The sequence below is a fragment of the Tursiops truncatus genome, chromosome 1 (genome assembly GCF_011762595.2).
Source record: "Tursiops truncatus isolate mTurTru1 chromosome 1, mTurTru1.mat.Y, whole genome shotgun sequence".
NCBI lineage: Eukaryota > Metazoa > Chordata > Mammalia > Artiodactyla > Delphinidae > Tursiops > Tursiops truncatus.
In genome coordinates, this window is record NC_047034.1 from 128,514,671 (window position 1) to 128,531,829 (window position 17,159).

The following is a 17,159-nucleotide window of genomic DNA, read 5'->3' on the forward strand; positions in this document are numbered from 1 at the left end:
AATGTTCAACAAATCAATGAAAATGGAAATTGTAGAACTGAATACTACTCAGCATTAAAAACGAAAAAAAAAAACTATTGATACATGCAGCAACGTGGATGAATCTCAAAATAATAAGCTGAGGGAAAGAAGCCATACAGTACATACTGTGTGACTCCATTTATATAAATTTCTAGAAAATACAAACTATAGTGACAGAAAGCAAATTAGTAGTTTCCTGGGGATGGGGGGAGGGGTTACAAAGAGACAAAAGGAAAGTTTTGAGAGTAATGAATATGTTCATTATTTGGATTATGGCGATAGTTTCATGGGTTATACATGTGTTAAATCTTACCAATTTGTACAATTTAAATATGTGCAGATGAATGTGCCACAGTTATACCTCAAGAAAGCTGTTAAACATACAATTTAGATTCTAAGTAATTATATACTAGTTAAACTTTAAAACAGACACACACACAAGGACAGAGAGAAAGAAATCTACAATATTTACACTATACTGTATTTTTTAAAGGTATTTAGAAGGTCTGGATTGAAGAGAAAAGATCAGTATGCTTCAAGTAACATAAAGTAGGCATAGGAGGAAAATCGACCTGACGGCCGTGCATAAGTAGGTGTAGGAGGAAAATCAACCTGATGGTCGTGCACAGATTAGATCAGACAGAAAAGAAGGCAGACCAGAAAAGTAGTTAAAAGTTTACAGACTAGATCATATATAACAAGGTATGTATAAGTTGTGCAACAGACAGATTAAGGAAGGAGTTTAATCAGTAAACAATATCTAAGTACTTTACACTGTAAGCAGCAGTTCTGTCCTAGATGCCTGAGATGAACCAAACAGATAAATCTTTGCCATTATGGAGCCTCCTCTAGTCTAGTGGAAGAGAAGGCAATAAACAACTAGATATGTGTCAGTTACTGGAAAAAATGATACAGTGAGAAAGAAGTTTGGGCAAGGGTTTAAATACAAATATATCATACAGGCATACTTCAGGTTTGGTTCCAGGCCACTCCAATAAAGTGATTATTGCAGTAAAGCAAGTCACACAATTATTTTAGTTTCCTGGTGCATGTAAAAGTTATGTTTATGCTATACTGTAGTTTATTAAGTGTGCAATAGCATTATGTCTAGAAAACAATGTATATACCTCAATTTAAAATGCTAAAAATGCTAACCATCATCTGACAAAAGCAGTGTTGCCACAAACCTTCAATTTGTAAAAAAAAAAAAACACATAGCATCTGTGAAGCACAGTAAAATATGGCACACTTGTGTATATATGTATCATATAATATAAACAAATTACAGGGAATTATGATCCCTTGTAATTATTTTAGTTTGTTCAGAGGCCTCTGTGAAGAGCTCAGGATATAGTAAGGGATATAGTTAAGATATAGTAAAAAAAAAAACATAGTAAAGGAAAAAAAGAAAACATAGTAAAGGAAAAACAAATGAAATTTATTGATTAACAAGGTCTTGTCTTTCCTGAACACCAAGAAACTTTCCATACACTGTCTCTTTGCATGTGAACGTTCAGGTAAGGTATTTAACCCTCTTCACTGGCCATTCCAAACAAAGAAAAAGCTACCAGTGTAATAATGATATATCTTTCTTAAAACAGTAAAAGTAGCACTAAAATAAAAAAGCCTAATCTCATATGGCCATACACCAACCTGAGTAGAAAAGCAGAGTGGAGAATACATACCTTAGATGAAAACATGAGACAAAAATAATTTGGGGGAGAAGTTACTAAAGATAGTCCAGGTGTGAACTATACTTTCTAAGAGACACAAGAGTGTAATATACTTCTTTAAACTCTGATACAAACTTGGACTGCATTAATAGGAATATAATGATCATAGGAAGGAAATCCCACTGCATTCTGTGCTGATTAGAACCCATCTATAGGATAATTCATATCTGTGTACACCATATTTCAGGGCAACCCAGACAACCTAGGTATCTTTACAAGAGGACAACTTGGGCGGGGGGTGCTCTAGAGAGCGTATCCTATGACATGTTATATAAAGTCAAATACAGAGCCATAGTTTACAAAGAGAATAGAAGAGGTGTATAAAGAGAACCATACTCAATATTTTGTCATAACATATAAGGGAAAAGAATTTGAAAAAATATATACACACACACACATATATATATATGAATCACTTTGCTGTACACCTGAAACTAACACATTGTAAATCAATTATACTTCAATAAAAAAATAAATTGTTCTTAAAAAAGAGAACTGTTATTTGTATTTACTTTCATCTTAAAATATAAAAATATTAAGCTTTATCATTTCTTAATATATGGATTGACAAAGGTACATTCATGTAATTGACATATAAGTGATACATATACTGTATATATTGGGGCTCTACTAAAAATATACTTTACTGATAGAGTTGCATAGTCAAAAAATAAATAAAATGAGACCACTGGTCTGGAGAACAGAAGACAAAGAAAATCAAAGATGACTAAGGTTTCATGATAGCTGTCTTCAACATTAGAAGGCTTTTCTTATGGAAGAAGGAGTAGATTTATTCTGTGTTTCCTCATAGGAAGAACTAGAATAAGTGGCTAAAAGTCATAGAAATCACCATCTAATACAAGGGAAAACCTAGGAATTAAATTTGTTAAACCAGGAAAGAGCTGCTTTGGAAAATAATGAGCTGCTCTATGTTTTGAGTAGTCAAGACATACAAAGGATATCTCTATACCATTAAAATTGTAGAAGGGATATCTGACTGCATAGTAGGCTGAGCTGGACACCTCTAAAGCTACTTCCTACACAGAGATAATTGATGATTATATGAAGTACTTAATATGAACACTGTTGGTATAATAAAGAATTTAACTGGTCTTTGTCTTTGGTTCCTGGAAGGAAAACTCTAAATCCTTGGAATTTTCCCAGTGACAGGAGTGTCTTTGTTATGCTAACGAGGTGACTCAGTGTGGGCCCCTAGATGGCTTCAGGACGGGGACTGGTCATACCAGAAAGACCTACCATGTGATTAGAGGACTAGGGCTTTGAGCCATATGATATCAGCCTAACCTCCTGACTTCCAGGGAGAGGAGGGGGACTGGAGATAAGAGTTCAATAACATGGTCAGTCATGCCTACATAGCAAAACCCCAATAAAAACTCTAGATACTGAAGTTACTGCAGCAGGGAGTTCTGGCTAATTAATACACATGTGTGCTGCAAGGCAGATGTGCTCTGATTCCATGGGGAAAGAGCATAAAAGCTCTGCAGTCAGGACCTTCCAGTCTGGAAGCCCTAAGTCTCTTGATTAGGCTATTTCTGAGTTACATTTTTAAAACAAAACTGTAATCATAAGTGCAGTAAGTTCCCTACATACGAACCTTCAAGTTGCAAACTTTCAAAGATGCAGATGTGTGTTCAGATGTCCAATCATGTAAATTAGTTCAGTGACTGGCGTACCTTATCACGTGTGTGCATCCTCTACAAGTGGTTGTGCTTTTGTGTACTTTACTGTACAGTACTGTATGGAGTACAGTAGTACAGTATCTTTATTTCAAGCCCAGGATGTCCAGAAGCAAGCGTAAAAGCAGCAGTGACATAGCTGGTACTGCTAAGAAGTGCCAGGAATTGGAGGCCCAGAGGAAGGACGAAGAGAGACAAGAGGAAGAAGAAGTAACTGAAGAACCGAAGAGATTCACGACGCAGGAAGTGGCAAGGGGATTTTCTTTATTTGAGGAGGCAGTTAGTTTTGAGGCACAGGACCTGAACGTAGAATGGTACACAAAGGTTGCAACAGCCACTCAGAATGCAATTCAGTGCTACCGTGTCATCTATGACGAGAAAAAAAGAGCTACTGCCCAGACATCACTGGATTGTTTCTTCAAGAGGGTAGGTAGAATTGAATCCAGCAAGGAACCAGAACCTGCGCCATCAACGTCAGGCGTGAGTGAGATTGCAGCTTGCCCTCCATCTCCTATTGCTGACGATCCTTCAGCTCTACCACTTCCCACCCCCACTCCCCACTCCAGTCAGTAACTCTTCTTGCCTGTTCACTCGATGCCAGCCCCTGGATGCCGGCGGTTGTACTGTACTACTGTGCTTTTCAAGGTACTGTACTGTAAGATTAAAAATGTTTTCTTTATTTTTCTGTGTTTGTTTTTTACGTATTATTTGTGTGAAAAGCATTATAAACCTATTAGAGTACAGTACTATATAGCCGACTATGTTAGTTGGGTACCTAGGCTAACTTTGTTGGACTTACAAACAAACTGGACTTACAAACATGCTCTTGGAATGGAACTCGTTTGTATGGGTGGGGACTTACTGTATAGTGCTTTCCTAAGTTCTGTGAGTCTAACAAATTATTGAACCTGAGGGGGTCACAGGAACCCCCAAATTTGAAGCAAGTTAGTCAGAAGTGTAGGTGACCAGGGGACCTCTGAAGTTGCGGCTGCTGTCTGAAGTAGGGGCAGACCTGTTGGGGACAAAGCCCTTACTTGTAGGATCTGTGCTAACTCTAGGTAGTTGGTGCTAGAACCGAATTGCAATATACTAGCTGGTGTTAGACCAGTTGGAGCTGAAACAGAATAAGTATATTTAATCTAAACATTTGTAATCTAAAGCTTAGTGTTGAATATAGGCATTCATTTCCTCATAATGATAAAACATACATTTTGTGTATGCACAGTTGTGCATTTCAAAAGGTAAATAAACTCTTCTCAATGAATACTAAATAGATATTTAATGTATGCCAATATTATAAAAATTTCCATAATACTTAGAAAATGATGTTTTTCTCATTTTCTAAAAAGTGGAACAATTTCACAATGAAAAAGAAAGAGCAGAGAGGAAACAGACCTTAACACTTTCCAACAAAGTAATTCTGCCAAAAATATTACGTAGAAAAGTATCATATCCTTTGTTAACATAGGCTGTAACAGTGTAGTATATTAAATATTACCTTATTAAGCCATGTGTTACCTGGTTTACAAATTCATGTCAACCAGTAACTAAACTGAAGGTTTAATATTTAATACTTATTAATAGTTAAAAAAAAAAAAATCAGGAAACCCGTAAGCAGTTTGTCCCTATCAAAAACAGTCAAAACATATTTTCACCTCAGATCATTAATTAAAATAAATTATATTTTATATATTCACTGATAAATTCTAGAAAAAATAAATATTCTTGGACTAATTTAAGTGTGTTTTTCATGTAAAACAGCACAATTAACTTCATGCCAACATTCTACGTTTAATCAGCACACATGAAGTTTACCTGGTTTAACAGTTCGCCCGCAGAGCTGGGGTTGTAGAAGAACTTGTAACATGGCAGGGTTGTTTAAACTTTTCATAATTTGCACTGGATTTGGCTCTGGAAGTAAGCCCTTTTGATTACTGTGCATCTTTGATGAATACAGAAATAGAAAACATTAGAACAAGGATAAGCACAAAGATGAAACCGTAAAGGCTTTTTTCCAGAAATTCTCATTCACCTGATAAGATCTATTTTATGATAACCACAACTTACTTTATATTATATACTTGTTGTATACATTCTACCACAATTCCTAATTGTAAGATATTCTACCATACAACATACACTGAAATCCTCATAGAATGTTTCAGTTAAGTAGAAACTGGCTTTAAGAGGACTAATGATTTAGTCAGATAAATCTCTTCATACAAGTAGAAAGGTATCAGGGGAATGTGAATTTATTAACAGGGAGGTAACCTGTTGACACAGGATGAATATTTTGATACTGTAGAAGAACCTTACTACAATGTTGATCTCAAGTTTAATAATGTGGGATGCCTTACAAAGCAACATTTTTCTTATAATAACAGTCTTTAATTCATTAACTTAATCCTCTAATATGAGACAAAGATGAACTGGCTTTACATACATGTCATTGGGTAGCTTCCTAAATATATGAAGTTGTTCTCAGATTTTAAAAGCCAGCCTGATAGATGAGAATATTAATATAATGATGTAAAAGCAGAAGAAGAATGATGTAATATAATGATGTAAAATATAATGATGAAAACTATGAACTTCCAACCAGGAGAAAATGGAGAACCGACAAGGACAACTGGATTCCCTCTCTCATCCCAAGCTGTGACATTAAGAGGGAGAGGGTGATGGATTGAGAACCTGACACTAAACCCGTGAGAAATCCCTGGACAGACACAAGGTAGTGCCTCAAGAGTGTGAGAGAGGCTGGATCCACAGACAGGATAGCTTGGGGAAGGGCCTTTTAGGAAGGTCCTTGGGGAAGGGCCTTCCTCCACATCACCCCCTAGGGATCATGGCTAGGAAAAAGCAGGAAAAGGGCAGCATCAGTCCAGTGACCGCCTGGGAGCAGTGAATTAACAGCAGGGTGTTGTGCAAACTCAGAGACAGTGGGGACCATGTAACACTAGGTAGAGGCACCAAAAACTTCCTTCCCACATCCTCCAACCTTCTCTACTTCCTTCCTCCCACTGGGCAGGGTGGAAGAGTTATAATTAAGGAAGGCAGAACCTGGAAAAGAGCAGGGTTGGGAGAAGAGATTAAGAGGCTCTAAGGGGCAGGGTTGCCTGGCTGGGGTGGGAAAGGGCTGTCTGTGGTCAAGGCCAGACGGTCAAGGCAGAGGTTCTCAGCCCTAGGTTCCTGCCCGCCTTCCCTAAACCCTAGCTGAGACCAGCCTTCAGCACTCCTCCTCCATCTCCAGCCCCTCAACCTCTAAACACTCACATACAAAGAAGCCAACCGCCATACCCCCTACCAAAGGAGATATGTATCCACAGAACAAAATAACTAGGCATGGGGAGAATGTAGCCACAAAAACTAAAGGCAACAAACTGAAGCACCTATAAGAGACAAAGCAGAATTAAAGGATAGGAAATAATAAGAATGTTAACTAAACATAACAGACATCCTAAAAAAAAGATAATATATTTTTATTGGTAACATGAAACAAGGACAAGCAGTTATAAAGAACAACCAATTAGAAGTATGAAAAACACAACTGTTAGAGAAAAATAATGGCAGCCCTCACTTACTATATATACTTGGCATTGTTCTAAGCATGTTACATGGATTAGATCACTTAATGCCCCAAAACAACTCTATAGGGTTCGTGTTATTACCCCCATTCTATAGGTGAGGAAACTGGAGAAACTCATAAAGCATTATTCTTAACCTCTACTCTGTGCTTCAACAGATAAGTTAAACAGTAGAATGTATGAGACTGAAAAACAAAATAAGTGACCTGAAAGGTCAGGTCAAATAAACTTCCCAGAATACATGAGCAGAGGATAAAGAGGGAAATACAAACAAAGTAAAACATGGTAATGAAAAATGCAAACAAAACAAGAGAGAAAACCAAGGCAATGAAGGGACTAGAAGTCTTAACATCTATATAATAGGAGTCCCTGAAGGATTAGGGAAAAAAAGGGAATCTTTGAAGAAGTAATGGCTGAGAATTTCCCAGTATTAAAGAAAAATTAAAGACCACAAAATGAAAGGGTTCCAAATATGATATAGAAAAACACACACCTGGTTACATTTTTTTGGTGTGAAATTTAAGAACATCAAACCCCCCCCCAATACTAAAAACTTCCAGTGAGGAAGAACATATCTCAGAAAAAAGCAGATTAATATCATCTTCACTCTCAAAGCGTCAACCCTGGATTTAAGAAGGCAGCAAATTAATATTTTCAAAGTGCTGCAGGAAAAAAACTTTGAATCTAGATTTTTATATTCAGCTAAGCTATTAAATATGGAAAAGAAATAAAAAATATTCCCAGCCATACACAGTCTAAAAAGTTTTTACTACATGAAACCCTTTCTGAAAATGAGAAATGAGAATAAATGCATGATGATATTACATGATACATGGAAATTAGGGTTTATAATATCACAGTTAATTTTAATCTTGTATACAAAAGCCAGGACCATAAAAACAAAAACATTAAGGTTGGGAATTCCCTGGTGGTCCAGTGGTTAGTACTTGGTGCTTTCACTGCCGTGGCCTGGGTTCAATCCCTGGTTGGAGAACTAAGATCCTGCAAGCCGTGCAGTGCACCCCCCCCCAAAAAAAATTAAGGCAACCCTAAAGTAAAAATGTACTTTATGTACTCCCAATATGGTGGTAGGTGGGGTAGAAGGAAGAAGCAGGATGGAGTTTAGAATGAACTAAGTGGGAAGGAAGAGATACTGATCAACCTAGGGGTGTTAGTAAGTTAGGAACAATTACCAGTAGGATAAAATAGAACATCTCACTCTCGAAGCAGAAGAAGAAAATTCTAATTTATCCAATAGTAGATGGGAAATGAAAACAAAGGAAAAAAGTATAGTTAAAAAAAACATGACAAGTGTTGGTAAACAGTATAGAGGTTCCTCATAAAATTAAAAATAGAACTACCATATGACCCAGCAAGTCAACTTCTGGGTATTTCTCCAAAGAAAACAAAAAACACTAACTCAAAAAGATATATGGACCCCATGTTCATTGCAGCATTATTTATAATAGCTAAGATATGAAAACAACCTAAGTTTCCAAAAATGGATGAACAGATAAAGAAAATGTGGTGTGTATATATATACAGACAATGGAATATTATTCAGCCATAAAAAAGAATGAAATTTTGCCATTTGTAGTCACATGGATGGACCTTGAGGGTATTATGCTAAGTGAAATAAGTCAGGCAGAGAAAGATGGATACTGTATGATCTCACTTATGTGTGGAATCTAAAAACAAAACCAAAACCAAAACCATAGATACAGAGAACAGACTGATGTTTCCCAGAGGGAGGGGGTGGAGGGTGAGTGAAATGGTAACGGGGGTCAAAAAGTACAAACTTCCAGTTATAAGAGAAACAAGTCATGAGAATGTAATGTAGTGCACAGTGACTATGACTACAGTTCATAATACCCTACTTCATATTTGAAGGTTGCCAAGAGAGTAGATCTTAAAAGTTCTCATCACAAGAAAAAAAAATTCTGTGATTCTGTGTGGTGACAGATGTTAACTAGACTTACTGTGGTGATCATTTCACAATATATACAAATACTGAATCATTAGTTGTACACTTGAAATCTAACATAATGCTGTATATCAATTATATCTCAAAAGAAATCTATATCAGAAGAATAGCTTTTAAAAATTCCTAGGTGGGTATAAACTGGAAGAAAAAACTAATAATTAAGCTAAAAGGAAATCATAACAAAAATTTGAAACATTCATAATATAAAATTTATGACACATAGGTATAGCATTAGTTATAGAAGTAAGCTTACTTTAACTATGTTCATCAGAAAACAATCTAGGTTGAAAACAGAGGAGCTAACCACGGATAACATTAAAGATGGGTGGGGGTGGGGGGTGGGAAGAGTAAATCCAAAGAAGAAAGAAGCAAGGAGGTTATAAAGATAGGGCAAGAATAAGCGAAAGATAGAAAAAAGAGAAATAATGAACAAAACAAAAGCTGTTTCTTTAAAAGGCAAAATAAATAGTTTGCAAGACTGATCAAGGGAAAAAAAGGAAATGCAAATAAATAAAATATACGATAAAAAGAGGAGACTAGACATGACAATTTTAAATAAAATTTTATAAATAGCTATGTGCCAATAAATTTAAAAACTCAAAGTGGATAAATTTGTAGAATATAATCAAATGCCACATATAGCACACAGAGAAAAATAAAACTAGTAAACCTAATATCCACAGAAGAAACTTAAGTGGTAATCAATGATTTCCTTCTGGAAGAGGCTCAAGGAGTAAGTCTACACGGTTTCATAGATTGAGATCTCTCAAACTTTCAAAGAACGGATGACCCCGATTTTATACAAATTGATCCAGGAAATGGAAAGAAAAGGAGAAGGGGGAGAAAAATATGTAAATCATTTAATGAGGTCAATGTTCTCTTGATTCCAAAATTAAGTAAAAATGGTACCCAAAAATTTAAGCATTTTCACTTATGAGCACATTTGCACATATACCAAATAAAACATTATCCAATAAAATCAAACTGCATAGGGAAAAAAATCATTATCAATTAGGATTTACAACATAAGGATAGTGTAATATTAGAAAAACCTATCAATTGGATTCAGCACATTAATGAACTTAGGGAGAAATCACATAAAATTATCGCAATAGTTGCAGAAATACTCTGATAAACATCAATACCTACTTATGATTTTTTTTAAATCAGAAAACTTGATAAAGGATATGTACCAAGAACCTACAGAAAAAAAACCTCAATGCAGCACATTACTTTTAAGACTGAGAAAAATTTAAGATTCCTCACTGTTACTAATACCTAATCACGAAGGGCCCTGTATGCCATGGTAAGGAACTGAACTTAATGCACGCATTAAAGAATATTAAGCAAGAGAATGACATAATCTGGTTTGAGGATGAGAAAGATCACTCTTGTGGCACCGTGGAAGATGGGTTAGAATGGGGAAGATGAACGACATGGCAACCACAGAGCAGGTTATTCGAGCCATCAAGGTGAGAAAAATGAGATCCTGAGTAAAGTGACAAAGATGCTGACAAGTCTCAAGGATTTAATGGTTACCAGGAGGTGGAACTGAAAGGATTTGCTAATATTCTCGACATCTTGATCTAGGGAGGAGGTGAAGAAGACCAATCATGATTAACTGAGTTTTTAATTCAGACAGTTCTAGTTTGAATGAACTGATGCCATACATAGATATTACAGAACACAGAAAAGCAGGTCCCAGAGAAAAATAGTTTTCTTTTGGAAATGTTGAAATTGAACTATTTATATAACATAAAAAGGGGCTGTTTAAATATCATTTGGAAATACAGATTTAGTGCTTAGAGCAATTGGGTCCAAAACTATATGCTTGGAAAAATCATCACTGATAGGCAATAACTAAAACCACTGGAGTGCTGAAGAGGAAGAAAGTGAGGAGGCCAAATACAGAAGCCTACTGATAGCAGCCCTTCGGGAAAGAGAAGAAAGGGGCGGGACGGTTAGACAGGTAGGAAACAAACGGTAGGCAGAATTCAAGGTAGTAGGCGGTTGGTCTTATTTTTTTTTTAATATTTATTTTATTTATTTTCCTTATTTTTTATTTTTCTTAGCTGCGTTGGGTCTTAGTTGCGGCACACGGGATCTTCGTTGAGGCATGCAGGATCTTTCACTACTTTTCTCTCTAGTTGTGGCGCGCGGGCTCCAGGGCGAGTGGGCTCTGTAGTTTGTGGCAACGCAGGCTCGCTCGCTGAGGCTCACGAGCTCAGTAGTTGTGGCACGTGGGCTTAGTTGCCCCACGGCATATGGGATCTTAGTTCCCAGACCAGGGATCGAAACCATGGCCCCTGCATTGGAAGGTGGATTCTTTACCACTGGACCACCAGGGAAGTCCCAGGAGGTTGGTTTTAAATGTTCCAAAGAAACCAGGCAAAGAAAGACTGAAAAGTACCTTTTCGACTGAATATTAAGAAATTCCTGTTAATCTTAAAGAGAACAGATTCACCTGAATAGTGGTGGCAGAAACTAGACTGCATTGGACTGAGAGGGAAATGAGAAAAGAAGAAAAGGTGACGAGTGGGACCTAATTGTTCAAGAAGTTCCAGCTGTGAGGGAAAAGTATTACAAAGGCTCGTATTTAGAGAAGATTTTTAAAGGAAATGATTTGAGTGTATTTATAAGCAGATGGGATAAAGCTAGTGAACAAGTGAAAGTTAAGGAGAAAGGTGAGGATGAAGATCCTTGAGGATGGGGGACACGGGCATGAGCCCCTGCTTTGGCAGGGGGAGGCACAGCCCTCCCTCCGAGAGAACAGGGATCTTTGTTTTGTTCACTGATGAATCCTAAACATCTCTAACATACCTAGCATGCAGTAGGTACCCAAAAAGTACTTATGGAATGAATGCTATTTAAGAGAAAAAATGGGGGCACTTTTTCTGGGGGAGTGTGAGAAAAGTTGAACGAATGAGTCCAGCACACGGCCTTTATATTTCTATAAAGTAGGAGCCATGATCATCGGATAGAAAGGACAGAGACAGGAAAACAGTGAGGATTTGAGAGAGTGACTGTAGAAAATGGAAAAGAGTGGCTGATGAGAGATAGCTAGTTTTGCTGGGGGATCAGCTATAAACAAATGCCAGACATTTGTAAGGCCACCACGCCACCTAGTTGTTTCTTTTTCTCCAAGAGGACAGGGTGTACCACCTGCAAAAGTGGGTGACTAGATGTATTCAGAATTGGAAACTCAGCAACCGTGCCACGTGCACAAAAATGAGGCTCCACCTCCCACGACTTCTACTACGGATACTTATGAACACTGAAAAAGGGGGCACCTTGCACACAAAACTTACAGAACAGGAATTCATTTACTGAATAAATGAAATTTCCTCAAAATTTTTTCTTGAGATGAATACACGTTATGAAACACAGTTTCTTCTTTTGTATTGACTGCTGGCTTGATCTGGCAGAGGTACCATTTAGCCAGTCAAAAAAAAAAGAAGGGTATCTTTACATAATAAAAATATAATGAAGGTCCAATCAATGATTGACTAGTTTGGATAGATTAAAATACTACTTGAATTTTTTTATATCCTAAAAAAAGAACAAACTTACCACGCGTTGAGCTGCTATCAATGCCGCTAATGTACTTCGCCCTGGTGCTCCCGGGGCACAGAAGGAAACTTGAACTTTGCTTCCCTTGATGGTCATACCATCAGCTGCTTGTTGAACCTCTTCAGCGTGCTCTGCAGTGCTATATTCAACCACCGCAAAGCCACCAACATAACTACCTTCATCCTGTGCAAGCTGATGTGATACATTTATTAAAAAGGGAATTCTAATATTTAGCTAGAAATACTTATTTACAAGTATATCATCTAAAAATTCAAGGACAAATGTCTCAGAGCATGATACTGGTGAAAATAATGTATTCTTTCCTTCTGAAAATAAAAGTTTACTAGCTGGGTAGATGCAGTCCTTCTAGAAGATGGGAAAAGTAAGATTCTGTCCGGTTTCTTTTTACTTCTTTGAATCTCTGATTTATTTTAAAAGTCAATGTTCAAATGATAATAGTCCCTATATATTAAGCTATATATATAACTGATAATTTATAGAAAAATATGGGACACAATAATTAAAACTTTCTTTAAAATAAAGTCACCAGATACGCAGACGATGAAACATGCTGAACAATTACTGGATCTTATATCTATGTAAAATAACATTTGCATTATCAAGAGAAGAAAGGTAGAAGGAACCACATTCAAAGGTTATTTCAATATTTTAGGCAGATCCCAGGAATTTGGTCAAGTATACCAAAGCAAACCTTATTTAGGAAAACTGTGCCCCAGGTTTGTTTAAAATACCATATTCAGGACACAACCTTTTTCTGAATGTGCCCTAAATAAACTCCTGCAATGCAGAACTCAATTTATTTCCAGTCACCCACCTGTAAGAGTGTAAAAGAAGATACTAAAGTCCTGGATCTGTAAAGACTGGTACAAAGAGCAAAAGTAAGAACAAAATAAGACACTAAAAAGTTTCTAGAGCAAAAGTAAGAACAAAATAAGACACTAAAAATTTCTAAGTGTTGAACATGTCTGAATCATCTTAAACACACTGATGCTATAAAGTGATAAATGTGATAAAATTCAGCTTCGTATGTCTTTGAGAAGACACATCTACAATACTTCTATTTGAATTTGGCATCCCATAAATTGATACTACAATTAAATCATTTTCCAGTCCTTTTTAGTTTCTTTTCTTATTTTTGAAGCTTTTTGTGTAGTAGACCGAATTTCTATTTTTTCTTCACATTCTTCCTTCCTTTTAAAACTGCCCTCAAATATTTTTTTCCTCCATAAAACTTCTTCCATTCGCATGGGAGAAAGGAAAAATATCTACCTCTTCCAAACATTTCTCCTACAACCTCATTCCTTTTAACCAAACCAAATCTTAAAATCAGATTTGTAATCTGATCCCTTCTGACCACGAGGTAAGAAGACTGTGTCTTCCATATAGTCTATGTCAACCTACCAAGCGAGACAGCCTGAGTTTAACAGATCTACTGATAAAGGCATTGTAAAGTGGCTTTATTAACCTTTTGAAAACTTCTAAAATATTTTTATTATTCCTGGTTCATTATAACCTTCATGCCAAATAAATGACACTATCATTTTAAGTCTTTCAAAAGACAAAGTCATTTTAATTCCATAGCATCAGCAGTTTTAAAGAATATTTACATTCAGTATGAGAGCCATTTAAATATGTAATGGCCTGACTTGTGATCTAGTGAATTTTCCATTATTTTGAAACATTTTAACAGAAGCTAAATGATCACTCACAATTATTATAACGTTTTTTGTTTTTTTTTTTACGAGATGGAAAGCTAGACTAGATAACCTCTCAGTTGTATACAGTATATATTTTTGCCTATTTAGTAGAACATATTTAATTTAACTCAAAGTGCTTGAAAATTCTTACCGGTGCTGTCAGTTTTCAGGATCTTCTCTAAATGTCTCACTTACCATGACCCCATTAAGATAGAATAAGGCATTCTTTTTACACCTCATAACACTTTTCTATTTTCCATTGTATCAGTCTTCATACAGGATTTACAATTATCTGCTTACTTGTCAGTCTCTTCCACAAACTTGTGCGGTATTAAGAGAGTATCTTTCTATTCTCTACATTTCCGACATTTAGCAATATAGTGTCTGGCACTGAGAAGGTGATAAACAAAATGTGGATGGATAAAGGGATCAATGCATGAATGGTTCAAGAGTGGATGGAATGAGAAGGTGGATGTGTTAAGTGATGGGTTTGCTAAGACATAATTATATAAAGACAATATAGTTTGGCCCATCAGCAAAAGGGATGGATTTAAAATTTACCATCATATGAATTGGGAGATTGGGATTGACATATATACACTAATATGTATAAAATGGATAACTAATAAGAACCTGCTATATAAAAAAATAAAATTCAAAAATAAATACAAAAATAAATAAAATAAAATTTACCAAAATAAATAAATAAAATTTACCATAATATTAAAGTGTTCATTACAGACTCAATTAGAATTAGATTATCCATTGTGATATTTACATAGGTATAATAAATACGTGAGTGCATGCAGATACATATGCAGATATTTTTAAATATTGCAAATGATGACTTAAAAATACATACCTGGCAAAACACAGGTTTATGGATACTGGAAAAAAACTGCAACAGCTCCTCTGAATCCCTGTAGTCACTAGGGAGTTTATCTATACAAAGGCACTTAGAATGAATGAGCTCTGCGGCCAAGAGATTAACATCCATCCACTGTGCAAAGACAGCTGATGCTCCCAACTGTTTACCCAATAGCTCCAATCTAGCCTTTGCAGCGAAGTCCTTTTTCATGTATTCCACAAATCCATAGCCTTTGGAATGGCCAGTAACTTCACTGTAGACCAGAAAACATCTCTCGACATTTCCATAAGCACGAACAAGTTCTTCAAACTCTTCTAACGTAAAAGAAGTGGGCAAGTTGGTAATACATAGCAAAGCATCTGTTGGCTGGAGCTGGACTATTAAGTCTTTTCCTCGAAATGAATATTGATGAAACATCTGAATTGCATTCTGGGCTTGCTCTCCATTCAATAATGTAACAAAAGCTGGAAGAAGATAAAATGAACGAGAGTTTTCTGAGCCAGCGTTTACAACCTTTTCTGACCATGACCCACAGTAAGGAAATACATTTTATACCTGTGCCTCAGCACATACATACATATATATATTTCCGAAACAAAAGTATCAGGAGATAACACTTCTATCATGTGCAATGCACTCATATTTTCTATTCTATTTCATTATTTTTAAATGCTGACACCCTCACTTAACTAATTTCACGACCAGTAACTCAAACAGTACACAAATTATATTAGGAGCTCCACTCTAAGATACCACAATATTCTGGGGGTGGGGTGGGGTGGGTAATCTTTTCAAACTACATACAGACTTGATATTTTTCCTCAGTTAACACGTGATGCAAAATTTGATGAACTTTTATTTCTTCTCAGAGAGTTCTAAAAGACCCTATTTGATAACAAGAACCTAAAAAACAAAGGCAGAGCAAAAAGACACCAAAATGCCCAGAGGAAGACAATTCTCCAATTCATGTATATGTTTCCTTAAAATAAAATTAATTACATTGAAACAACAAACACACACACACAATTTGGTATGCTTTTTGGATGAACAATATGGTATGAAAAGATCACAGGATTATTATGATATTGACAAGTAGCTTAACTTTGAATCTTTGGTACAACAACACCCCCCCAAAATTAAAAAATCTGTCCTGTCTACCTAATGGAGCTGTTGCAGCATTAAGCAACAATACACATGACAATCTGTAAAATCTAAAATGTGATACAATTATAAAGTTCTAAATCAATGAAATATCACACAGACATGCGTATCTGATAAGATTTTTGAGCAATATTATAAGAAAAATTTTAAACCCCAAATAAAAGAAACAACACAGGGCAAACCAAAACTACAAACACACTGCTCTCTCAACCTTCCTACCTCTCCCTCTTCTCTCCCGCTCTGCAACACACAGTGGAGTTGCTCCATATGAGCAACTAACTTACCCAAATTCAATGATAACAACATGGCAAATATGTACAAAGCAAGAAAGAAAGAAGAATTTAAACAGTGTGGACGATCCTGCCTGTCATTTCACTCAATCTGCTCTTCCCTCAGCTGGTCTTAGTGCCCACGCAGCTCTCAGACTGAGCATCTCACCACACTTTAACATTTAAAGAAACACATTTTTCACTTAACATGATCTCCACATACAAGGAAACTACTTACAAAGGAATAGCTAACTCTTCCAACACTAAGGGGGAAAAATGGCTTTGCTGCACTTATTGAGAGAATATCTCTTGGTTTCCAATAACCCCTTTTAAAGAACTTGAGTCACTTTGATTTTATGCCTTTCTTCCCTTATGCTGACACAGAATACCATTTAATGATATTTTGCTAAAACCAGCAAACAAGCCAACAACAATTTGTAAATACTGGTTATGTTCCTATACCAGCTCATAAGCTCATCAGCTCATGTTTGATTTGAATTCTCTGGGTATTTGAAACTGTTAACAATTCCCTTCCTTAACTTCCTTGATAAAGT

The 17,159-nt window shown here is 36.1% G+C and overlaps 1 protein-coding gene across 13 annotated transcripts in view; it reads right to left on the reverse strand.

Annotated features, from left to right (window-relative positions):
• Positions 1 to 17,159, reverse strand: part of RAVER2 (ribonucleoprotein, PTB binding 2) — a 105,917-nt gene that overhangs the window by 55,508 nt on the left and 33,250 nt on the right. For all 13 annotated transcript variants that reach the window (XM_004311177.4, XM_019919448.3, XM_073788831.1 and 10 more), the window contains 3 exons: positions 15,170 to 15,639; positions 12,590 to 12,781; positions 5,267 to 5,393 (listed from right to left, as the gene is read on the reverse strand). In XM_004311177.4, the coding sequence (XP_004311225.2) occupies positions 5,267 to 5,393; positions 12,590 to 12,781; positions 15,170 to 15,639 (789 nt within the window). The remainder of the gene's footprint in view (positions 1 to 5,266; positions 5,394 to 12,589; positions 12,782 to 15,169; positions 15,640 to 17,159) is intronic.